Source organism: Alternaria arborescens, assembly GCF_004154835.1.
Source record: "Alternaria arborescens strain FERA 675 chromosome Unknown contig_25, whole genome shotgun sequence".
Taxonomy (NCBI): Eukaryota; Fungi; Ascomycota; class Dothideomycetes; order Pleosporales; family Pleosporaceae; genus Alternaria; species Alternaria arborescens.
Window position 1 is genome coordinate 108,136 of NW_021167880.1, and position 24,603 is coordinate 132,738.

The 24,603-nt window shown below is 52.8% G+C and overlaps 7 protein-coding genes across 7 annotated transcripts; all 7 read left to right on the forward strand.

Annotated features, from left to right (window-relative positions):
• Nucleotides 1-1,133: 1,133 nt before the first annotated feature.
• On the forward strand, nucleotides 1,134-3,005 carry AA0111_g9128 (hypothetical protein; the record flags this gene model as incomplete). Its single annotated transcript, XM_028655652.1, has 1 exon — nucleotides 1,134-3,005. The coding sequence occupies one exon, from the start codon at nucleotides 1,134-1,136 to the stop codon at nucleotides 3,003-3,005; it is 1,872 nt and encodes a 623-aa protein (XP_028503195.1).
• A 933-nt stretch (nucleotides 3,006-3,938) lies between these two features.
• Nucleotides 3,939-6,668, forward strand: AA0111_g9129 (hypothetical protein; the record flags this gene model as incomplete). The annotated part of the gene is made up of 1 exon (XM_028655653.1): nucleotides 3,939-6,668. The coding sequence occupies one exon, from the start codon at nucleotides 3,939-3,941 to the stop codon at nucleotides 6,666-6,668; it is 2,730 nt and encodes a 909-aa protein (XP_028503300.1).
• Nucleotides 6,669-7,792: 1,124 nt separating this feature from the next.
• Nucleotides 7,793-10,092, forward strand: AA0111_g9130 (Serine/threonine-protein kinase; the record flags this gene model as incomplete). Its single annotated transcript, XM_028655655.1, has 2 exons — nucleotides 7,793-8,207; nucleotides 8,258-10,092. 2 exons carry the CDS (start codon nucleotides 7,793-7,795, stop codon nucleotides 10,090-10,092), a joined length of 2,250 nt encoding a protein of 749 aa, XP_028503288.1.
• A 431-nt stretch (nucleotides 10,093-10,523) lies between these two features.
• On the forward strand, nucleotides 10,524-16,398 carry AA0111_g9131 (Phosphatidylinositol 4-kinase; the record flags this gene model as incomplete). The annotated part of the gene is made up of 3 exons (XM_028655656.1): nucleotides 10,524-10,528; nucleotides 10,581-14,652; nucleotides 14,698-16,398. The coding sequence occupies 3 exons, from the start codon at nucleotides 10,524-10,526 to the stop codon at nucleotides 16,396-16,398; spliced, it is 5,778 nt and encodes a 1,925-aa protein (XP_028503287.1).
• Nucleotides 16,399-17,179: 781 nt separating this feature from the next.
• AA0111_g9132 (hypothetical protein) lies at nucleotides 17,180-19,116 on the forward strand (the record flags this gene model as incomplete). Its single annotated transcript, XM_028655657.1, has 4 exons — nucleotides 17,180-17,359; nucleotides 17,453-17,809; nucleotides 17,868-17,958; nucleotides 18,026-19,116. The coding sequence occupies 4 exons, from the start codon at nucleotides 17,180-17,182 to the stop codon at nucleotides 19,114-19,116; spliced, it is 1,719 nt and encodes a 572-aa protein (XP_028503290.1).
• A 797-nt stretch (nucleotides 19,117-19,913) lies between these two features.
• Nucleotides 19,914-20,582, forward strand: AA0111_g9133 (hypothetical protein; the record flags this gene model as incomplete). The annotated part of the gene is made up of 1 exon (XM_028655658.1): nucleotides 19,914-20,582. The coding sequence occupies one exon, from the start codon at nucleotides 19,914-19,916 to the stop codon at nucleotides 20,580-20,582; it is 669 nt and encodes a 222-aa protein (XP_028503289.1).
• Nucleotides 20,583-23,423: 2,841 nt separating this feature from the next.
• On the forward strand, nucleotides 23,424-23,824 carry AA0111_g9134 (hypothetical protein; the record flags this gene model as incomplete). The annotated part of the gene is made up of 2 exons (XM_028655659.1): nucleotides 23,424-23,648; nucleotides 23,726-23,824. 2 exons carry the CDS (start codon nucleotides 23,424-23,426, stop codon nucleotides 23,822-23,824), a joined length of 324 nt encoding a protein of 107 aa, XP_028503218.1.
• Between the last annotated feature and the right edge of the window lie 779 nt (nucleotides 23,825-24,603).

A 24,603-nucleotide genomic window follows, 5' to 3' on the forward strand; every position in this document is an offset into this window, starting at 1 on the left:
TGCAGCGCTGGACATGAGCGTTTGGGCATGGATCGGCGTCGTGTCACGGCCAGTCGTCTCCATGGAGCAACACTCGGCTGCTTTGGAGTGTCGGCAAGAACGGTAGATGCAGGATGGGCTGCGCCACCACACCGGCTCAATGCTCGTGGTCTTGTCCAGGCCGTCGCCGTCTTGGTGGGATTGGCGGGCTCAGCTCAAGTGTGCGCACAGCATCGGGGTCGCCATGGCAGAGTCTTCCTGGCAGGCCTCGACTTGGCGGGCGAGGGCGACCATGAGACGAGGCTCGAGAGTGGTGTGGCGTCGACGTGTCTCGTGTTGCGACGTGGTTGTTTGGAGGGCAAGTTCTTGGATGTTTAGCAGTGGGTCGTGGTGGTGCCGCGTGGTTGGCCGCCGCGATACACAGCCCCAAAAGGCTTGCGTTGTTCCGCCGCGCTGCTCTGAGGCTACCTCTTCTCTGCTGCCGAAATTCATCGCCAGACTGCCTCTTCGTCTCCCCCAAGTCGTCTGCACTTATCGCGCGCCCATCGCACGGTAGCCGCTCGCCATAGAAGGGCCGTTGCAGTCGAGATCCCGTGATTGCCTGCTCAGTTGTTCCAAGATTCGCCGTCCTGCTTACTTAGCCTGGACTGGAACCATCAGCCACAAGACTGCTCCAACGGGTCCCTCGTCATCGGCACCTTGACTACCAGACGACCTGCACCCTACGACCCTGCGACGGCCTAGTTGCACCACGTCCAGCATCGCATCGCCTCGCCATTATCCTCGCGCCTCTGTCTGCACCTCGCGCCTCGTGCCGACCCCAAGACCCCTCCCGCCCGCTCCTCTCTTTGTGCGCAGCCGCCGCCGTGCCTGCGCGTTTCTTGCTGTTCGTCTGCCCGAGCCGCAGTCTGCGATCGAGGGCACATGCGAGCAATCTAGCCGTGGTCAATTGCGAAGCTGGCGCTTCCTACAGCCCAAGTCTATCTCGAGTGCTGGTAGAGGACCGTCCTTTGCGCGCTTCCCCGGCTGCTGCATCGATTCAAAGGTTAGACGAGCGATCCATGCATATCCCACCACCCGCCGCATCGTCGGAACGACCCCATGCTAATGTGACGTGAAGATAGCCTCACTGAACCCTCGCGCCATAGCACATCATGGCCGCCTCGACGCGAGCAATCACGCCGACGCCTACCGGTCCATTCACCACTCACAATGGGCCCAACACCCCAGGATCCGCCGCGCGCAACTCCCACAGTGGAGCTACTTTTGGAACCCATCTCACAAAATCCCCCGGCGGTCTATCGCCGCGACTTTCGCCTCAGCCGCTCACCGGAGCCGCTGCCATGGCCGATGAGCGCCGCTTCCGCGAACAGTCTGCGCGCCAGACAAGCCCCAATCCCGCTGTCGCCGCGCTGCAAAGTCTGAACGGCAGCGTCCAGCCCATGAGCCATCCTGCAGACGGACCGCAGCAGTCCGCGTCGGCAAACTCCAAGGCTGACAAGATGACGAAACCGCTCATCACCATCCCCGACCAGATCAACGTCACAGGCGACAACATGCAGACAAGCCCAGTCAGCCTCTCGAGTTTTGGCGATGGTGACGCGCCAAACGCGCCGGGTGCTCCTGCGACCGAAGGTGCTTCCGCCAGTAATGCAGGTCGGGAAGGCGCGTCCCAGCAGCAACCGCAACAACAGCATCACCACCAGCATCACCACCAGCTCATCGCCCCAAATCCTGGAGACAATCCGGGCAACCGCGCATTCACGTTCCCCGGGCCATTGCCCCCGGAGCCGGACCCACGCGCCCCAGCTCGCCAAATGAGTCTGCCTGGATATGGTCAAAACACGCCCAAATCACCTTCCACAAAGCGTCACAAGTGCCCATACTGCTCCACTGACTTCACTCGCCACCACAATCTCAAAAGCCATCTGCTAACCCACAGTCAAGAAAAACCATATGAATGCCCCACCTGTCAGGCGCGTTTCCGTCGTTTGCATGATTTGAAACGCCACACGAAACTGCATACTGGCGAGCGGCCACACACGTGCTACAAGTGTGGCCGCAGGTTTGCACGTGGCGATGCGCTTGCGCGACACAATAAGGGTCAGGGTGGCTGTGCGGGCCGTCGCTCTAGCTTCGGCATCGATGACGATCTCGGGGACAAGGGCGACGAAGGCATGGATGGTGTCATCTACACGGGCGAGCCTGATGGAGAGGGAGACGAGGATGATGATGGCAGGCGCGTTAGCGAGCCAGCGCGCAAGAGACAAAACACTGGGAACTCTACCCAAGGTTCGTATTCTCACCATTCCAGCACTTATCCGCCTATTGCTGCGAACCGAAGCTCGAGTAGCCAGAACAACTTGCGCCCCTATTACCCAGGGTCTTCTGCGCAGCCGACTAACGTCTCGCCCAAAGCAGCTCCTACCAGCATCTCGTCGATTCAGAACGCAAACACCCAATCCAATGTCTTCGCCCAGGGTGGTATGACGGAAAGCCCAAGGCCACTGTCGCCAGGTCAGCAGGAGCAGCATCGTCTGGGTGCTCCCGAAAGCAGTCTCCCTGGCTCACGGTCCCCTAGCCTGTCGCATCACATGCACCAGCAGCAGAACTATGCTCGTGGGAGGGGAACCCCTCCCGTTGGCCTGGCCCCGCCCAGCACGAGCAACGGTCCTCATCTGCCCTCTTTACCAGGCCTTAGCCCCATGCCCCCTAAACAGGGCTCTCAAGGCGGCAAAAGCAACGGCCCAAGCATGCTCCAACATCAGACCATGGCAGCCCCTGGAAGCAGCTCGCAGCCGGGCAGCATGTCCAGCCATGGCGGAAGCGGAAGCAGCATGCGCGAAGTCATGGGCAACCAGGTCGATGTATGGCAATATGTCCGCGAGATAGAAGCTCGTATGGCGAGAATGGAGAAGGAACACAACGACAAGATTGCCACGCTACAGCACGAGATCACAACGCTCCGGGCCCAATTGGCCCAGCAGCATGTTAACAACACGCAAGCCCACCAGCAAGGTCAATAGTGTGAGATGGCTCCAGTAGTCTCAGTGCTTTTTCTGCTTGGTGCGGGTCTTTGCCATGAGATGCAGGCGTTGGGCGGAAGGACAACGGAGGCGTTATACGGAGTACAAAACCCAAGATTGAGTAACAGACGAGATTTCAGGCTTCTACATGGATCAACATACGTCAGGGATCACGACGAGCATGTTACAATGATACCCCATGCTAAGATTACTCCCAATGTTTGGCATTTTCCTACTTTGTTCTGCGGTTGCTACCATTCATACCTGTATATTAGACTAGTTAGTATTATCTCAGTGTTCCATTGCTAGAAGCTTCTCTGTGACGGTGATGACGAGGCACATGTTCGGTGAGTGACGTGAGCTGCCATGCCAGCAAAGCGTGTGAAGCCACGCGCCCAGCATGTTCCTGGCAGCGTGAATAGCACAAGGGACAAAGTTGACGAAGAATGGCGGAGAAAGTCAGTGTTGCTTCGGGCGGGCGAGAATTGTCTTTGCTGAAACTGTGGTACGCGACAGTCGTTGCCATGGTGGTTGCAGAAGTGGTAATGGTGGGTGCGCAAGAGCGACGGACCCTTTGCGGCTAGGCATGAGCTAAGAATGGCCCGCCAACAACAGGGCTAAAGTGCTGCACCACTGCGCCCAGTCCCGAGCCTTTCTCCACTTGGGTGCTACACGTCAGAGTACTACCCCCAAAACTCCTCCTACAACTCACCCAAGACAGTGAACCCCTCACCGCACCCTGCCCTGATTTATGTAGATGGATGGCGAGCTGCTGTCCTGATAGGCGCAACCGCGCGAATTGCCCGCCCTTGACGCCCAATCGACGCTGCCCATAGCCGCGCTGGTGATCCCACCCGCAGAAGCCTCGCAGAAGCCTGTCTGCTTCGCGGCCCACAGTAACACCAACGAGGAGATCCACGCCGCCTCCTCACCATGTCAGACTCGCACCGCCGCCGTAGTAAGAAGGACCCGGACCGCGAGCGCAGTACCCCTCGCACCAAGGACAAGGATAGAGATCGCGACCGGGAGCGCCATAAGAGCAGCAGGTCCCGCAAGACCCGCTCGTCGGCGTCCAAGGAAGACGACGAAAACCCACCATCCAGGCGCCAGTCGACGGATCGTGTGCGCAATTCGACATCGACGTCGACATTGACATCGTCGCAGGCCTCAAAGTCGTCGCACAAGATGGCAGTCGTGCCCGAGATGGGACGCCGCGGCTCGTTGGGCTCCGAGAACACGTCGCGCATCAGTTTGCCCTACCCGTCGCATTCCAAGACATATGCGAAAGAGAGCATATATTCCCGGGACGGTGTAGAGAGGAGAAAGTCGACCTTGACTCCGGATGCCACAGATGGCGAGGCATCACCAGGAAGGGACGATGAGCGACCTGTCGCACCACATCCCCCCAGCCGAGCACCACCCCCACCACCGCCGCGCGCACCGCCGAGTCCTCCGCTCACTGCTACCACGGGCGCAGATCTTAGGAAGGCGGCCAGCGCGAACAGCATGCGAAGAAAGGATCCAGACATGATTGCCAGAGAGATGGAGGAGGGCCGCCAAAGCGTAGACAGCGGTACGCGCATGACTTCCACGGCGGGCCCGCGGATTGCCTCGCGCTCCAGCATCAGGGACGAGGACACATTCGACGGCACCGACCTCACCTCCACCACCGGATCGCAGCCTAGCACCATTCGCGCCAAGTCGCCCCCACCAACGACGAGAACGAGAACTGTGAGCCCATCCCACGTACGGCCCCCAAGTAGGACGTCAGTTCCAGGTAGAACATCAACACCCGGCAGGACGTCAACACCCGTCAAAATGAAGACGAGAGCACCCTCAGAATACACACTCGACTCAGAAGCAACTTCAGTACTACAGGATCGCAACTCTCACCATCGTCGGAGTCAATCACCCCCGCGTTCTGATGTCTCACCATCCTCTGTCAACGATTCGTCACCACGGACACCTACCCAACACTCGGTCCTTCCCTCCAACGTATCGTCTCTCAAGGATGGACCACCTGTCATCGAAGTCATGACAGACCCTATGTCGCGTACACAATCGGTAGACCCCAGCTACGCTCAGTCGCCCATGACCCCTCCGCCTCCGCCTCCTCCTCCGGCCATGATGGAAGCTCCTCGAGTCGATTATCTCCTTCAGAACGGCGGTTTAGCCAAAGCCATTCCACGGAGTTTACTGGCCGCTATTGATGGAGTTCCAGCCTCCACTTACTCTCAATATACCACACCAAGGCTATCTGGAGCACAAGCCCACGATGTACGATCTTTCTTCAAGCCTCTACAGAATGTTCTCAACAGTTACAATACCGTCATGGATACAAGCGGATCGTTGGCGGTAGCTACTGGTTATCGTTCGGTTGCGCGACGTCTTCTCGATCGCCTTGAAAATGTGTTTGCTCGTAACATATCCTCGGAGCACTGCGCATGCATGATGTGCTTCGAGCAATCGGTCGTGGAAGATTCTGCGGGCATTAATTGGGGGGAAGTTTTAGAATTAATATCCGGACGTTGCGAATTGCCGACTTGGCCACCTTACGAGGAAGGTCCCGGACCTGGACTAGGCATATCGTCGGATCTGGAAGCACCATGCCAACGCATCGATGTTGATGTACCCGAACAGTATCGCGAGCACTACGAGAAGCAGTCAAAGAAGACCAAGGTCGCGGTTCAGTCTTGGCTATCAGACCAACAAGACGGTGTCCCCGAAGATGCCGACGACGAGACTCTGACGTTCATCATGCTCACCCGCCTAGAACAGCCTCAACGTCCGCTCTTCTATGCACTATTATGGGGATTGGAAAAACTTCCGAACCCTCGCACACAAAAGCCGGACAGCGGTACGCCACCGTACCTGGCAAAAGCTGGACTGGCGCTGCAGCGTTTATATCGACTCTACACTCCACCGCGCGACCAGTTGGTCGTCATGTATCTCATCCGCCATCCAGATATGCACAACATGCTCGCTACCCTGGCAGCAGTGACTAAACACGAATGGGAGATTCTGGTTTCTGGTCGCTTTGATGGGTTCCTTTGGTCAGGTGTCGAGGATATGCCTGATATGAACACGACCCCTCCCAGGACTGGCTCGAGAGCAGGCCGGCCCATTGACGGGCCGCAACGGTTTGCATCACCCGCAACTCCCAATCGATACGGCAACTTCAGCCCCAGTCCATACTCTCGACCAGGATCCGCCCGCCCTGGGTCTGTCCGCCCGCCTGGTGGAGCCCCTGTGCAGATCGATGAAGAGACTGAAATTGCCGTGCTTGCCGAGATCGAGCGAGAGATCTACCTTGGTATGGAAGCCATGGAAGACGCATTCGAGCAGCTTCACAACCAAGCCGAGGGTGTGCGCCGTCGTCTGCGCGAGCGCGCGGCAGCTTTGTCAATGGTGGCGCAGCAACGTAGGGGCGCCGGAATTGGTGGCATTGAAGTCAGAACTGACACACCAGCCAACATGCGCGATCCTGATGAAGGCGTCGATGATCTGAGGAGCGAGATTGGACCGGACGACTCAGCTAGCAATGTCAGCAATAACAGGAGAAGGAAAGCACACCGTGCACGCGAACGAAGAACACCAGCACCGGTTGAGGAGGAGAGCGAAGAGGATGTTGCGCTCGCAGAGAGGATACGCAGACGTTTCTAAGGTAATCAGGGGATTCTTGGGACATTGCATTTGCGGTGGAGTTTGTTGGCGGCGTTTGGTATTGCTAATGATTTTGGGCCATGGCTGATATGACTTATGGCTTTCTGACGGCTGAGATATACGGATACCCAGTTTGAGAGCGTGGGGGATTGATAAGATATGCTTTCTTCCATGCGAGTAGGGCCGCGAAGTAGTTCAATGTATACCATTTGCTAGGATTATATACAAAGTGACGTCACTGATTCTTGTTTACACAATGTCGATTGGTTCTGCAGGATAGTTGAGATTCAGACAGGAATGCATCAAGGCTGTAGTGATGGTGATGGTGAGACTGGAGGGTGTTGATGGTGCTCCAATCACCTAGCACTGTCCGACAAGCGATGAGACGCATAGCTGCGATCAACCCCGCTCAACCACGCTGGGCGTCGTCGAGATGTTCGTGTGGCGCGAAGCATTGGCGAGGGTGATGGACGCAATGCCAAACCAAAGCCTACGCGAACTTGGTGCGATGGCGATGTTTGTAATTATACGAAGGCCTTGCTTTTGTCGGAGCTCATTAGCTGGACGCGACCCATCCCTGCACGTTGACGCGCCGGACATGCATGTCCCTCTATGACAACAGAGCGCGGGCGGGACAGTAAACAGGCCAACAACCACGCCGGCGGCCCATACAACGACCCAAACTCGTCGTGTTTGGATACCATCTGGCTCAATTACCCCAGATCCGGACATCTGCGTGCTTGGATTCTTCTGCTGCCGGTCCCCCACCATTCGCTGTTGCCCTCGCAATTGGGTGTTTACGAAGCAAGCCCTCTTTGGTAGGCGCAGACCACGGAGCCCTCTGTTTTGGACGCAGCCTGCCACACGGCTCACTGCCCTCTTGCACTCTCATTGACGCATTCCACCACCAGACCTCGGCCATTTTTCTGCTCGATCCGCTCCTTGGCCACCTCGTAGCGACCGTAGCGACGACGGCCCTTCCGCTGTCCAACCAAGTCCCTCGCTTTACCCCAGGAACCGCACACGCGCATATCCTCGATTCGCCTGCCCTGACCGCATTACTGTATCAGCATCAATACATCTAGACATACGCCCCACGACGTTTTGGACACGACGTTGCGCACATGGCCGATCTGGGCGCCAACGAGTCGGTCGATCCGAACACCCTCTACACCAAGCAAGAATGCATAGGCGGCGGTAGCTTTGGCAAGGTCTACAAGGGCCTTGACCGGCGGACTGGCCACACGGTCGCTATCAAGGTCATCGACGTGGAGAATGCCGAAGACGAGGTTGACGACATTATGGGTGAGATCATGATCCTCTCCGGCATGAGCTCGCCATACGTCACAAAGTACTACGGCTCGTACCTTACCGGCTCAGACCTGTGGATCGTCATGGAGTTCTGCTCAGGCGGAAGTTGCGCAGACCTGATGAAGCCTGGCCAGATAGCAGAGGTGGAGATTGCAGTCATACTCAAGGAGCTGTTGATGGGCCTGACCTATCTACACGACGACCACAAGCTGCACCGAGACATAAAGGGTACGTGCAATGAACCAGACTCACGCACAGGAATGCTGACGTCAACATAGCGGCGAATATACTAGTCAGCGCGAATGGTCAGGTCAAGCTCGCCGACTTTGGCGTTTCGGGACAGCTATCAGCAACCATGACCAAGAAGAACACGTTTGTTGGAACGCCCTTCTGGATGGCACCCGAGGTCATTAAGCAGTCCGGTTACGACGGGAAAGCTGATATCTGGTCTCTGGGCATTACAGCGCTCGAGCTGGCCAACGGCGAGCCTCCTTATGCTGACATCCACCCCATGAAGGTTCTTTTCCTCATCCCAAAGAACCCACCACCAACACTACAAGGTAACTTCTCGCCCGCGTTCAAGGAGTTTGTCGACCTTTGCCTGCGGAAGGACCCCAAGGAACGTCCGAGCGCAAAGCAACTCCTACAGACAAACTTCATTCGCAAGGCCGGTAAGCCCGCTCGTCTGCAAGAGCTCATCTCACGATATCAGGACTGGAAAGTCCGATATCCAAAAGAGGCAGCCGAGTCAGAAGATGAAGCCACTCCTGTGAAGAAGAGGGAGCCAGTCAACGAAGATTTGTGGGATTTTGGAACTGTGCGGCCGACAGGAGGTGCTAGAGGTCCAGCGCTTGCCCCAATGAATGACGCTGGAGCCAATGCAAGGAACCACTCGCCACAACGCAAACCTGTCACGCAAAACAGAGGTGGCTATGGTGACGAGAACGACGACACCATTCGGGAACCCTCTTCGCCGACCAAGCGTTTGGCACCACTGCAGACTCCAGGCTCACCCGACCCTGTGAGGACCGCCGCACGAGTACCGCTGCCAGCATCACCAGAGAAGAGAACAGCTCCTTCTTTTCCACAACCAGCCGCAGAGCTTCCACGAAAGTCTCCTGTACCTGGCCTCTTCCAGCCGCCACCCAACAGAGCACTAGTCACGCCAACTAAGCCGTCAAATCCTCAACAGCCAAGACGACAGACACCATTACAGCACACCTATGATGATTTCGTACAGAGGGAGATTGCTGCGGAGATGAATACTGTAGAAACTACACCACAACAGCGAGTTCCAACTCCAAGTCGCGCTTCAGTTTTGCCGCAGATGACCATACCCGAAATACCACCATTCCGTGGACAGTCTGCCAGCCCTGGACAGAGCAGTTCGCAGAGTCAACCACCCAAGCCGTTACAAAGCCCTATTCGAACACAGCAGCACGCGCCGACTTCATCACAAGCTCAGAAACCTCTACCGTCGCTAGTTGGACAACAAGAACTGCCACTTCTGGCTGGACAGAAGCCACTTCCTCCAACACAGCAATCGTTCACATCCTTCAGCCCAAGTTCTGCATCGCGGCCTGATTCAGGATCGTCGAATGATCCATTTGGCGGCCCGACGGCCTCGAGTTGGCAGTTACCGCCAAAGCAGCAACAAGTCGCACAGTCGCCTCCTCCACCGCCACCACACATTACCAAGCCCTCACCCATGTCTCGTGGCTCCTTTGGTAGGCCCAAACCGACGCCTAACCACCCTAGCCTCGTTCAAACGCAAGGTTCTCCACAGGCGCCTGTCGAGATAACAGCACTCAGCGGCGTGGTTATACCGGCTCTTGATGCTGCACTATCTCGCCGTAGTTACCATCTCAATGTCAAGAACAAACAAGAATCTGCTCGATCACTAGATGACGCGCAGGGCTTCATCGAACGCAGACGACAAAGGCAAGAATGCCATGACAAGGTGGTTCGCCTGGTCAATGAAATCAAGGGGAAGTTTGAGGAACTGGATCGATGGGACGAGAAGGGAGAGGTAGGTATGGGTGGGGAGGTCGCGGGCTTTCTGGAAGGTTTCCTTGAGGAGGTGCTTGTACGGGTCGAGCCAGCAGACGACTAGTGGGACTGATTGCATCCCCGATACTTGCTTTGGCGCTCATGCATATGGGAAGGTCCCTTTGGGGACGTTGATGGCTCTCGTGCGATTTGGCAAGGCGTTTATTGATAGGATGAAACCTGGGGATCGCAACTGAGTTTTTAGATGGCTCTTGTTATGCATACTTCTGGGCCGAATTCAATGCGAGTTGGTCCAGACTTCAGTCTATTCTTTGCTTTTGATCAAGCGCAATGACATCTGACCTGAGCTGGCGTTGTATTGATGGTAGGCAAGGTGTTGGTGATGGGGAGCTGCCACCAATCAGCGTCGAGGCAGCTCCGAACGCCGGTATTAGTCGTAGTTTCGTCACTCGGTCTAGGACAACTCATCGCTACGCGTTCTTATATCGCGTTACGCTACAGCGCTCAGCAGAGCAACTGGCAATCCTTTCCACGATGGTGTGAGTATTGTATGCTGATAGGTAGCAACTTGTGACTGACCGTGGCCCTCAGACGTGCCATTAGGAGTAATGCGCTCGAGAAGCTTGCGCGCCTGTCCGCGCAGTCGCCGTCTGTAGAGGCTACGCAATCGGATTTTGCGAGATTGTTCAAAAGATGCTCGGCGTCGAGCTCCATGAAACTGCAGGAGCTAGAGGCAATCCTCGCCTTGTGCAAGTCTGCACCATACATTGAGTCGATCGATGTCGCTGAGAAGCTGCTCTCACGCCTTTCGCCATACCTCGCCGCATCGCATACGCAGACGCTTACACCCTCTCCTAGCCTTCGGACTTTCGAGCCCGCGCCGTACGAAGTTCTTACCTACAATCTTACCCGTGCCGTCCTCTCGCTCGGCCTTCGACACGATCAACTACGAACACAAGCTGCCAATGCACTTGGAAGCTACCTCGCCGGCTGGGTCTCAGCAGCTGCGGAGCTTTCGGAAGAACAATTCGTCGATGATGGAGCCGACGACTATGCGGCAGATGGCGAGCTGGCGCGCGTCATGACACACAGTCTGTCACTGCTGGGCTTCCTGGGTGCCGCTGCTGAGCATGCCCATTTCTGGAATGCCTACGACAGACTCCAGCTTGTTCAGGATGTGCGAAAAGCCTTGACAGAGAACTTCCTCATCGCATTCGAGACCGTGCTGTCCATTGTGCGTAATGCGCGCTCTCACCAGCATGGTCTTCGAGAGTGGAAGCGTTATACAAAACACTACGCTGCTACTGGGCGACCACTTGGTGCCATGATCCTGCACGACTCTTTCCTGAAGGTCGTACTGGCTTCAGCTTCGTTGCTTGTTGGAAGCAGCTCGCATCTTGCGTCACAAACGTCTGTTCTGGACCACCTCCAGACTACTCTCCACAGAAAGAACCACCAGATTCTTAGGGATGCAGCCGAGAACTCGCTGGCTGAAGGATTGGCCAAGATTGCAGGAGAGGAGATGGAACGTCTAGAGAACGACATGGACTACCTGCAACGAGTGGGGTCGGCTTGGCAGCAGCAACAAGCCTCTTCTGTCAAAGCCAAGGTACTTGTCACGTATCTCTGCTGTACCATTTACGATGACGATACGGATATCACAGATGCAGAAGTTTTGACCACTTGGCTCGATAATGTACTCAATGACCCTGCACAAAGCGCGGATCATGAATTGGCTTCCACAGTACTGAAGTCTATGGCCATCCTCGCTAAAGTCTCACCGCAGCTGGCGTCTAGTCTGGGACGGTCGCTTCCTCGAGTCATCGTTCAAGCCAATTTCGATCATCGGACAACTTCCGTTGCTGCTGAGTCGCTCGCTGCTGTTCTCAGCCTCCTCCCCCAGGACGCCATTATTACAACGCTTTACAGTTTAGGCAACGTTATCAGCGTTGCTCCCAAGCCCGATCGAAATCCATCTTCGTCTCCCACGTTGAACGGCACTGGGAAGACTGCGCGTTCAGGTGGTGTGTATAATAATCAGAATGGCAGTACAATCTCGCTCGCACCGAGTGATGTTGACGAACCCCACCATGTACACACCACTGTCGTTGAGACCATCGTCTCTGTTGCAAGGAATTGTCAAGATCCCAAGATTACGGCTCTGGCGCTGTCGATGCTCATCCAGAAAGTTGGTCGCTCTGGCAAGGTTGTGGACGCAAAGATCATTACCGATTCGGCTTTTTTGGGTGTCCATAGCCCACCTGGGGAGTTCAGATCTTTGCTCAAGGTCTATACCAAGCTCTCGCACGACGCATTGGTCTCTGATGACGGGGCTATACTCGAAGCTGTCATGGCAGCCCGTCTCAACCTCTCCAAGGAGATATCTGCAGATGAGCCTACTTTTGAGATCTACCTCACACACTTACTAGATACAATAGTCAGCAAAGGAGATGCTCAAGAGACGTCGCATCGTCATATAAGAGATACGGAGCTTGCTGCTCAAGAGATTGGGCAGCTGCTGAAGCCTCTTGCGCTTCTGCTTGAAAGAAATGCGGAACGAGCCGAGTATTCAGAGCTCGACGACTCCATTATTGGGCTCCAGCGCGATGCCTGGTTCAATATTGTCGTTCATGGCTTCGATCTTCTCTCTGATCTCGGGAAACAACACAGGGAAGAATTGCGCACTCTTGCGCGATTCAGTAAGCCACTCATCGCTGAGGAACGACCTTTCCTTTCCGAGAGTGACATAGAGCTCAACACCGTGTTGCGTCGCGGCAAGTCACCAGAACATACAGTCGAGCAAAAGAAGCGGCTCGGGAAACTGCTCCCATCCTGCGAGCCTGATACCAAGTCTTTGAGTTACCAAGAAGCAGTCTTCTTGAGCACCGCGTACCTGGTCGAAGACCTGCGCGCAAGTACAGGTGATTGCACTAAAGCACTTGCCTACTTCCTCGATCCAAAGCTGCGAACTGGTGCAGTGGGTAATTGTATGGCTGCCATCACAACAACCGCTGTTCGAACCTATCTGGCAAAGACTCTGTCGGGTCAGTCACATACGTTCTCGACCCCATACTTGGCGAGGCAACTAGCGACAATATTCTCAGCATGCTGTCATCGCATCGCTCGCGTTCAGCAAGCGGCAGCTACTTGTGCAGATATCATCATCCGTGAAGTACCGTCCACCCTATGTCAGAAAAGCGCACTCTTCGCCCTGTTGGAACTTCTTTCTATGATGTGGTACAGCTGCCTGGAAGGCGAGACTGACGATTATACTTGGAAGTCAACGTTTACATCAAAGCGATCTAATATCGTTGTAGAACTTTCAGACGACTACGCTTTTCGAAGAGCGACTCTCGATGCGTTACATAAGCGTGCGACAGTATGGGTGAAGGGAGCACTTGACATTGCTCCACTCGACGTGAAAGGACTCCTGCAGTCCTATCTCTCCGAGTTTGATGATGAGATGACTTTTGGCCACATCTCGCTAGGGCGATCTTTCGCCCTGGAGATGGGATCTGTTATTCCGTCAACCGACCAACGTCTTGGTGCCATTGAACGCCAGGGCATAAACATCAACACTGCGTCAGACTTCATCACACAATACACGACGAGACAGGAGTACAAGTTCCTTGAGGGTGTGGCTGATCAAGAAGAAGAATGGCTCCAGGGCGCACCACCCTCTGGAAGAAAGTCAACCTACCTCTCACGGAGCTTGCACGAGGCGACAAGTCTCCTCGTAGACCTGGAGAATCGTACCCTCAACCACAAGCATGTTACGATTGCTGAGCTTCGTGACATACTACGGAGAGCAGCCGCGCTTCTGTGTAGGGTCAAAACAGACCAATCGCCTATCGTTCAGCATTTAGTCGGAATTCCCTTTGCGGTTTTCTCGAAGCAATCTATCAAGCTTGGTATCTCACTGTGGACAAGCGTTGCAAAGGAGAACCCTCGTATGGAATCTCGAATCCTTGTTGCTATCGCCGAGAATTGGGAAAATACAGTACGCAAGCGTCGTGGTATCTTCAGTCCCGCATTGAGACACGAAGATCCCTTCTACGGGAAGCAAGAATTCGCTGCAACGGACAAAGAAGCGCTCTCGAAACGCCAACAGCAAATCTACAACCTTATCGCGCCGCATTTCCGCCTGTTACAGTTTTTGTCTAGCCACTTTAGCGCTTCACGATTGAGCAGGGCGGATGTGGAGCGCGTATATGTTCGGTTGATGCATATTACGCTTGAAGCGATGAGCGCCGGTTGTTCGCAGCCGCTTGCTCGCGAGTCGTACTTCCATATCGTTCTGCTCGGACTGCGTATTGCACGTCATTGTACTACCTTATCAGCGACTATTAGGTGGCGGTTGACCGATCGCATACTGACAGCTGCTCTGGCATGGTTCGCAAAAGCACCGCAATGGTCTTTTGGAGGCAATCGACTACAGATCAAGGCTGAGACGCATGTCCTTGCAGACGTGCAGGCGCAGCTTGACATTATCGGAAAAGTCACAACAGGCGCGGATGTCGGCGCAAAACTAAAGGCAAAGCAGGATCTTCTATCTCTACTGCTCTCGAACGAGCAGACTCGTCTTATGGTGTGGCTGTTCCCTCTCGATTATGGCAAGAAGCATCATTTTACTGCCGGACGCCATAACAACACACTTCCCGATGTAAGTTATCTGTGTATGCTGAATGATGCAGGCTAATATTGCTAGACTGCTGTGTCCGCTCATCTGAAGACGGCCTGGGCTGAGAATCCTGCGATCGCTGTACATCTCCTCAAACGCTTCCAATCTCAGCGTCTCAACACCGAGGTGCGATGGCAGGTACTGAACTTCCCGCACAAGGTGTTGGATGAACCAGATGCTCTTGAGATCCTCCTGGGCAGTCTTTTGCCAAGTGACGTATCATTCCAGCTCAAGTACATGCTCTACTGGAAGCCCGTAAACCCTATCACAGCCGTCACGTACTTCCTTCCAGCGTATGGCAACCATCCCTTTATCATCCAATATGCGATGAGAGCACTAGAGAGCCATTCTGTGGACGTCATGTTCTTCTATGTCTACCAGATTGTGCAAACGCTTCGATATGACGTTCTAGGGTACGTCGAGCGCTACATCATCGAGACGGCTAAGTTCTCTCAGTTGTTCGCCCATCAAATCATTTGGAACATGAAGGCAAACGCGTACAAAGATGAGGCCTCTGAGGTACCAGATCCCGTCAAACCGACACTTGACAAGGTGATGGGCAGTTTGGAATCCAGTTTCTCCAAGGAAGACCATGCCTTCTACGAGCGCGAGTTTGCTTTCTTTAATGAAGTCACGGGTATCTCTGGTACTCTACGCTCTGTCCTGCACGAACCCAAGGAGGTAAAGAAACAGAAGATTGAAGAAGAACTTCGCAAGATCCAAGTGGAGGTCGGTGTCTACCTACCCTCAAACCCTGATGGTCAAGTCATTGGTATCGATCGTAAATCTGGCAAGCCGCTACAGAGTCACGCAAAGACACCTTTCATGGCTACGTTCCGCATCAGAAAGACCAGGCCTGACGATCAAGGCCTAGAAGAGCAGGAGGACGAGAATCGCGATGTTGCGCAAAAGAAAGACAACAGCTACGAAACATGGCTCTCTGCGATTTTCAAGGTCGGAGATGACTGCCGTCAAGACGTGCTTGCGTTACAGATGATCGCCGCCTTCCGAGGCATTTTCAATACCGTTGGCCTCGACGTCTGGGTCTTCCCCTACCGTGTTACAGCAACTGCGCCAGGTTGTGGAGTCATCGACGTCCTTCCCAACTCTATCTCACGTGACATGCTCGGTCGAGAGGCCGTTAACCGACTCGACGACTACTTCGTGTCACGCTACGGCAACGAGGACTCGATTCGCTACCAGGAGGCACGCTCCAACTTTGTCAAGTCAATGGCTGCCTATTCAGTCATCAGTTTCCTCCTACAGTTCAAAGATCGCCACAACGGCAATATCATGATCGACGACGCTGGTCACATTATCCACATCGATTTCGGTTTCTGCTTCGATATCGCACCCGGCGGTATCAAATTTGAACGTGCACCGTTCAAACTCACAGCCGAAATGATCGCTGTCATGTCTGGCAAGAACTCCGCAAACCCATATCAATCGCAAGCGTACCGCTGGTTCGAAGAACTTACTGTCAAAGCTTTCCTCGCTAGCAGACAGCACTGTGAACATCTTTGTCACGTCGTACAGGTCATGTTGGACAGTGGACTGCCCTGCTTTAAACCCGAGAGTATGAAGAATTTCCGTGATCGATTTGTATTGGACAAGAGTGAGAGGGAGGCGGCGGATTATATGAGAGGCCTGATTGAGAAGAGTAGGGGAAGCTATTCGACAGGAACATATGATCGATTCCAACTTATTACTAATGGAATTCCTTATTAAAGTGAGGGTTCGAGGAACGATTAGAGAGCTTGAGTTTTATAGAGTAATATCATTGTCGTGGAGGTATTATCCAGGCTTTTATTTTGGGTCAATCATGGCCATCATTTACAGCGACGGGACATTAAGAATATTATCGTGCTAGGGACATAAAGTTGCCAGGTTCCATGTACAAATAACATGCCAGAGGGATATAGTGGCGGTGCATTGCATGCTACCAAGACATTTTCTCTTGGCCTGAGGCGAAAACGAAAAAGCAACACACAAATACCACGTCGCATACTCTGTCTCTTGGCATATGCATACCACTGCGGCCTAGACCATACAATCATTCCAATCATGCCAGTCATGATCCAAGTAGTTGAGTTTTGGTATGACTCAGCTGTACGCCGAATAAACAATACCGATCGACCTTCTTACAACAACCTACCAGGACGTCTCGCATCTCCCCCGGATTCCACTCAGCTACATAAGGCATGCATGTAGGCATAGAGCATACATAAGGGCGCTCGTTCTAGCCCGGATAGGAAAGTAGTTGTGTCTAGTTTGGCCCCACATGGGGGTCCGATTGGCGAAAGGCGTTGGCGGTGACGCGCAGGAAAAAAAGGGCTTCAAGCCTCCAGCCATTGAGCCTTTCTTCATTAAATAACACCTACTTCTCTCCAGTACATATCCAGACCTCTAAGTTGTAGTCATGTTTATCTATACCTAACCCATTCATTTCTCATTGGTATTGTTCTTGCACTCGCTAAGGCCTGTTGGGATACCGTAATTCGTTGAAATCATGCCTCAAGAATCCAGTATCGATATAGAAAGGTCCCCACAATCAACCGTGATGGGGAAAGAGGAGATGGAAATGACGCAGAAGGGACAATGCGGGACAGAAGATGAACTGCAAGTTGGAGCAGCATGGAACGGGAAGCGGAGTAGGTTCAGGATGATCGCTATCGTCACGGCGCTTTTTGTACGTCTGAGCTTTTCACCTCTCATCGTATCATTTCGATGAAACATATTCAGAATCTTCACAATAAACTTCTCGCTAATCGACTCTATTTAGCTCTCGCTCTTCGTCTCCGCCCTTGATGCAACAATCGTCGCCACAGCCCTGCCGACCATATCCAGCGATCTTAACAGTGCCGCTGGCTACACCTGGATTGGAGGCGCGTATCTACTTGCCAACGCCGCGTCTGGCCCTATCTGGGCCAAGTTGTCTGACATCTGGGGTCGAAAACCAATCATGTTGGCAGCGCTTGCTATCTTCTTCGCTAGTTCAGCTGTTTGTGCAACGGCGAAGACGATGCAGGAATTGATCATCGGGCGGGCTTTCCAGGGGACGGCGGGTGGTGGACTCATTCTTTTAGTTCATGTTTGTATCAGCGATCTGTTTAGCCTGAGGCAGAGGAGTTTGCTAATGGTAAGCCGCTTGTTGCATCATGTTGGGCTGATGGATTCGGCTAACACTTCGTGCGTAGGGCTTTACGGAAGGCATCTGGGCATTAGCCGGTGGTATCGGACCCGTTCTGGGAGGTATCTTCGCTAGCCTGGTGACATGGAGATGGTGCTGTAAGCGATTTACCATCATATCGAGCTTCATGAATCTACGCTGACATCTAGTCTTTACGGTTCAAAGTCTACATCAACTTACCCATCAGCGGGTTCGCCGCTTTGCTTATTCTTCTCTTCTTGGACATCAAGCACGAACACACCTCTTTCTTCGATGGCATCAAAGCCATAGATTGGCTCGGAATCTTCACCTTCCTCGGATTTACACTCATGATTCTCTTGGGTCTGGATTTCGGTGGCGTCCTATTTCCATGGAGCTCTGCTAAAGTCATTGCACTACTCGTAGTGGGTGGAGCCATGATCCTTGCATTCATTTACAGCGAGGCCAAAGTGGCGAAATATCCTTTGATTCCCATGACGTTATTCCGTCGAAGGACAAACATCGCCGCTTTCCTCGTTGTCTTCTTCCACGGCTTCGTCTTCATCGCAGGAGAGTATTATCTACCACTGTTTTTTCAAGCCGTCCTCGAAGCTTCGCCCTTACGATCTGGACTGCTTCTTCTCCCTTTCATCGTCACAGGCGCAATCGCGGGAGTCTTCTGTGGCTTCATAATGCATAAGACGGGACATTTTCGCGAGATAATCTGGGTCGGTACCTTTCTCCTCACCGTTGGCTTTGGCCTATTTATCTCCTTCGATGCCTACACATCGACAGCTAAAGCAGTCGGCCTTGTTATAGTTGGTGGCTTAGGATCCGGTATCCTGTTCGAAGCGCCTATGATTGCTATCCAAAGTCAGGTTGAACAGCATGATGTTGCAAGTGCTACTGCAACTCTATCTTTTATCCGCAATATCGGCGTCTCAATTTCGACCATAATCGGTGGCACCATCTTCCAAAATTCGATGAACAACCGCGCTTCGTTTCTCCGAGACGCCGGGTTGCCACAGAACCTCTTGAGTCAGCTTGATGGCGATAGTGCGATGGCCAATGTTATGCTTCCTGCTACCTTCGAAAATTCAGCATGGGAGCTTGCCGCGAAACAAGCCTTCGCGTATGCGATGCGCAACATGTGGATCACCTACACGGTGTTTGCTTTCTTGAGTTTTGCAGCGAGTTTGTTTATAAAGGCGGCGGTATTGGGGACGGATCACGTGGAGACTGTTACCGGACTGAAAAAAGACAAGGTCTCGACAAGAGTGGAGACAGATAGTCTGTAAGACACAAAATGAGAATGGTGTCATCCACGCATGTCTTCAATGGTTGTTTAGAAGATGAATAAAAGGACACTGAACAGTACCAACACCTTGTGGTGTTACGCATTAGCTAATGCTATCTCATTCACCACGGAGGCACTAAGTGATATCGTTGAGATCAAGTTTGAATACGTTGTGAGCGCGCGGCAGCCCCAAGCATAGGCAAACCGCAACACTTTATTTACAAAAGCTATTCTTATTAGTCTACAACCATGCCTGCGCACCAGTAAACGGGTGACCTGGGGACTGCAATGTAACAGGACTGTTTATTTGTTCTCTAGTGTTTAGTAGAAATATCGGAAGAAAAAATAAATACTGTAGACATGAACCCTAGGGGTTAGGGGTAGCTTGGTGTACCAGAAAACTTATCCAATTAGCGTCCACTTGTTGGACCAGCCTTATCCAAGGGTCTAACACCTCGTTTCTATTTTAGCCCGTATGTCTGCTTCTGAGTGATACTACAGGTGCTCATGCCAGGGCGCAAATGATGATTAATACCTTATACGACATCCTGATAGTATGGGCCAATGTCTCATTGGAAGAGGCCTAGCTGAAAATACTGAATTTTGACTCTACATAATGGTACACTTTAACTAGCTACAATACTTACTTTCTGCACATAACTTGCTTTTCCCTCTGACTCGCCCAACCTCCTATCAGCCAACAAATCATCATATATCCACTAAACTGGCCCCCAAACCAACACAGACGACAACAATCAAACGAAATAATCGTCCAATATACAATCCACCAACACAAGAATGCTAGTACACGTCGTCAACACCATCCGATTGCTTCTCCGCATTGCGAACAAGCCCAAATCTGCTGTTCGACTGGAGAAGGACTTGAGGGAAGCACGTCGTGCTGAAGGGATCCCAGATGATAGTCTCTGGTACGACCAGGAAACCCCGAACGTCACACGCCGAAACCACGGTATGAATGTTGCAGACGGAGCGTTCTTATGCAAATGCGGCACCGAAAACACCTTGATTCACTTCCGCGGAGCTCACCCCTTCAAACGTCTGACGTGTCGAGCATGTGGCCTTGTCTTTTCCAAAAGATTTGCATGCTCCGATATCCTCCAGATTGGCGTCAAAGACCTATCCCGGCATCCAAACGGCGAACTGCGTATCGGCCAGCTGTGTCCAGGCTGCGGGCTAACACACCGCGCATTTATGAAGAATGGTACAGTGTCACTCGATACGATGTGTGTCTGTGGAAGCGTGGCGGATGAGTCCTGGCTTCACTTCTCCATAGGGTCTCCTATGGACTACTGGCGCAACCCTGTCACTTTCCCTCAGGAGTTGAAAATCGATCACACGTTGAAGCTTATCGAGAAGCACAATCGTGCTCAACAGAGAGCGCGTCGAAAAGCCAAAGCACGTAGAGCAAAAGCACGTCGGAAAGAGCTCGTTGTCTCAATTGATTGAGCCACAGAAGTGAACTTGGTGTCGCTAGAGGATTCTGCACGGTGTCGAAAAGTGATATGGCGCTGGAATGTAACGAGTCGAAAGGAATGCGTACCCCATCCAGGGTTGTGATGTTTGGTGGTTGGTGTATGGATGTTCACAAACAGTATAGCGACAATGGACCGAGCGAACACACTCAACGCTTACTTCGAAAACTTTGGACGAGACTTATCGCGAAGAGGTGGGTAGAAGACTGGAAAAGCAGCTATGCATAGAATGCAAGAGTCATAAGTAAGTGTTGTCATTTCTATCTCTTCCGGCATGATCATACATTACTTGCACTTTACTGTTTAGTTCCTAAACGTATCAGAGAGAAAACAGTATATAGTTGTTCTTGCATTTGATGATTGTCCATGTTTACAACAGTAATGCTGACGTCATGCCGCTGCAGAATTACCGCTCGGTAGAAACACCAATCTCGACTTCCAACGACTCCAGAAGTTCATATCTAGCTACCCCGTGTTTAGGTCCGACACTGGCTCCGTTTACCCTGGCCACCGCCATCCTTCACCACGGTGGTGCATTGTGTTCTCTCATCACAAATACGTCGTGAACACACCGTTTAGCTTTTTGGAGCACTATGCGCCGCAGTTGTGATAGCGCATCACCTGGCGTCAAGCTTCGGACTCGCCGTTGCCGATCTAATGCATACCACAGCCCCTTCCGCACTGTGGTCGCTGTTCGCGTTTTTTCCATTCCCCAGACAGGCAGCGGGAGGAACCCTGTACAATGACGTGCCGGCAAGGCTGACAAAGTCGGCGTGTCCGACCCCGCATTGATATCATGGTCCTAGTGGATAGTTTTAGGTAAGTTAAATGGATAACATTGCCTTCGCCCAGTGGATAGTGTTTAGCACGAACACAGCGCAGCTACTCTATAAGGTCTGATCTCCTAGATGACAAGGACTTCGGACGAGTCTTCTTCTTGTTTAGGGTGCTGGAAGACAGAGACAGTGTGTAGAAGCGGACCCGTGTTCAAGCTCATTAGGCCGTAGCACACCAATCTGGTAGACAGTCGTCTCTGACCCGGCGTTGCTGATAAGATTAGATATGCCTTAGCCTGAGACGTACGGGTGGTTACCGAGTCTATCCTTGTGACAGGCGCGGTCATGGTGGCACGAACTCGGTTCACGCCGCATGCAGCCAAGTCTTAAGGCTTGTTGACTACCCTGGTAGACCATTGCCCGAATTGTGCAACACGTCCGAATAGTCGTTGGTAGAATAACTTTCAGCACACCGCAACGCCATAGAAGAATCTAAGTCCGGTACTTGGAATAGCAGGAACTATCTCTCCTCTATGTTGTTCAGTGGTCAGACGCCTTGCTTCCGGTGAGCACCAACGTCAACTGGAGAAGCTTACCGCTACTTCGTCTGACATCTCATGAGTTGACGCTGGAAACGATTGGGTATCATTGCACCGCATCCGTAGCCTTTCGCGATTCTACCTCCACTTCAGTACCTCAAATGGACGCGAATAGAAAGGTCGTGCGCTCCTTTTGTTGGTTTGAGTGTCGCAATATCGCGAACTAGGCATCGGCTCATGCCCTGCTACTGGTGACCCATAGAGATCTTAACTTGTACAAATTATTCGGCCAGTAATTCTCGACCATGTCTTGCCATGATGCATGTGTCTTCCGCTTATGCAGCCACCACCCACTCCAATGGACTGGGACGGCAGGGTGCACGAACTGTACCAACATCGTGTTAATTCTATGCACACCATGATAATAATGGATCGACAGTCTCTTCGAACGTTTGTAGTTAGCGTATGAACCCGGTAACAAACAGAAGGACAAGCGGTGAAAGCTTTCATCGATTCTTGCCGGTAGTTCATGCGTTTTTGGATGGATGTAGGCTTCAGGATCCAAACACGATGTCTTGGCCCCCAGACTTTGCGAAGGTGTCGGTATACCCGTGTGTTACTGGCGGCGGATAGAATACAGGCATCCTGATCCTATCCGTCTTCGTCGCAGACCACATGAGCCCTGACATGGGCTGACCACGAGCCTAATGGGTTAGAGCGAGCCGAAGCAAACGGCTCACGGCAGTGACGCTTCAACACGCACGGCTCCTGTGTCAAAAGCTTCGAGAATGCTGTCGTGTCAGTCCGGCGCTGCCGTTGAAGCCTTATTCCCAGGAGCGAACGATTACTAGCGCCTTGCTGCAGGGCTACCGTTCGTCGCATACGGTAAGGTCGTCCGCGAAGAAAGACGTTTCGGAGGATAGACCTACTCCTGAATCCTGGCTCACACTGTTTCACGGTCTCTCCGAATTCTCTGGTTTGATGGAACGTTCGTTGTTCATGTTCCTGTGGGAACTTGACCTGCATGAGTGAGTGTCGGAAGCATGATTAGAGATTCACCCACCACGCAAAAGCATGTGCGAGCCGCCAGCACATTATATAGCCGCTTCTTAAGTCGTATATATACCCATGTCTGATCAGTCTTGTCGATGTTTCTACAAACACTTCGTAGTGCTGGCAATCTTCGCAAGCAATATCATCTCAGCTGCAGTAGACGCCCTGGTCCATCATATTGTCGCTTTGCCTGGTACTCTTACAACCATTCCTTCGTCTTACTCTCAGCCTCTTTACCTGCGAATCTCACGTCCTGCATCGTCTCACCACATGTGGACAGAATGGTGTCTAGTAATGGGGAATCGGATATTCGCCCAGACCGCATCCAAGCCCGCGAGGACCAATTCCGTCGCGATATTCGAGCTAGAAGACAGTCACCAGTCCCAGATAAACGGCTTGATCTGACAGAGCTGGGCTGTATGGGTGCTCATCTTGATCTCTCAAAGCATGAGCCTTGGCCTAGCAGGCTCGAGCTCACCGACAGCGAAGCCATGCATAGCGACCCTGTTTCCACACCAATATCCCTGGACACCTACCCTCGAGCAAGAACTGAACCAGGAAGTAGCGCTGCAGATGAATCACCCACATCCCGCGCATGTACTCCAACAGGATGTGGCGCGTATCTTCCGTCACATGAGTACAAGGAGTTCCAACGTCAAAGATCAGTCAACAGTAAGTTCACTTACAATTTTTTCGTTTGAGCGAAGCTTTGCCGAAACCCATCTTGAGACATGCTGATAGAGCGATAGACCTCCGCCGACTATCCATATCAACTACTGTTGAGCCCGAAACACAGGAAGAACATGAACCAAGCCGCCATCCGGAACAGCACGGGCGGTGTCCAGTGAGCTACACACCATCGCATTGCTCTCGAGCCTTGACGGACAGAGAGGATCGTAGTGTGAAGGACGTGGGACCGGTCTCTCCCGGACCTTGGTCGCAACTCAATCGGACTGTTGGGAAGAGCGAAGACGTGGCTAAACTTGTGCGTTACACAAACTCCTGTACCCTCTAAGGGATTTTAACTATCTCGATGTTTAGGAGGTGTCCACGTGACTATCGAAGAGTGTGTTCTGTTGAGAAGGAATCTTATCTTTATATATCGACCTGTTGTACTGTCAAACTGCTACATGTTTTCTCAGTCGCTTTGGTGGCAACAGATCTTGGGACTGTTTTCTCATTGTCGTGAACGTTTTTTGCCTCGTCGTTATTTGCCACTCAAGCGCATCGCTCACAGTCGAATGCGAGCAAAAAATAACTGCATATCTTCCATCTCTTCCTCTCCATCTTGGTCAATCAATTCGCGTCTCCAAACACACTAGATCAGGGCGACTGTACATTTGTGAGGAGGAAATCGACGCAACGCACACGCTCAAGCTTCATGCTAAATTGTGTCCGAGAGTTTCCAACTAGACAGTGCTGTTGATCACTTAGAAGTAGGTCGGAGTATCACATAAGCAAAATGGAGCTCGCTCTCCACAGTCATGCAGCTTTGTGGTAAGCCACAACGATCCTTATCTAAAAGCTCTTCGAGGGCCTTGGAGGGTGATGACCCGACCCGAGGTGGGAACGGATCTCACTCCTCCCGAGCGGGGAACGCGATGAGCTGGTGGGGAACATACTGTTT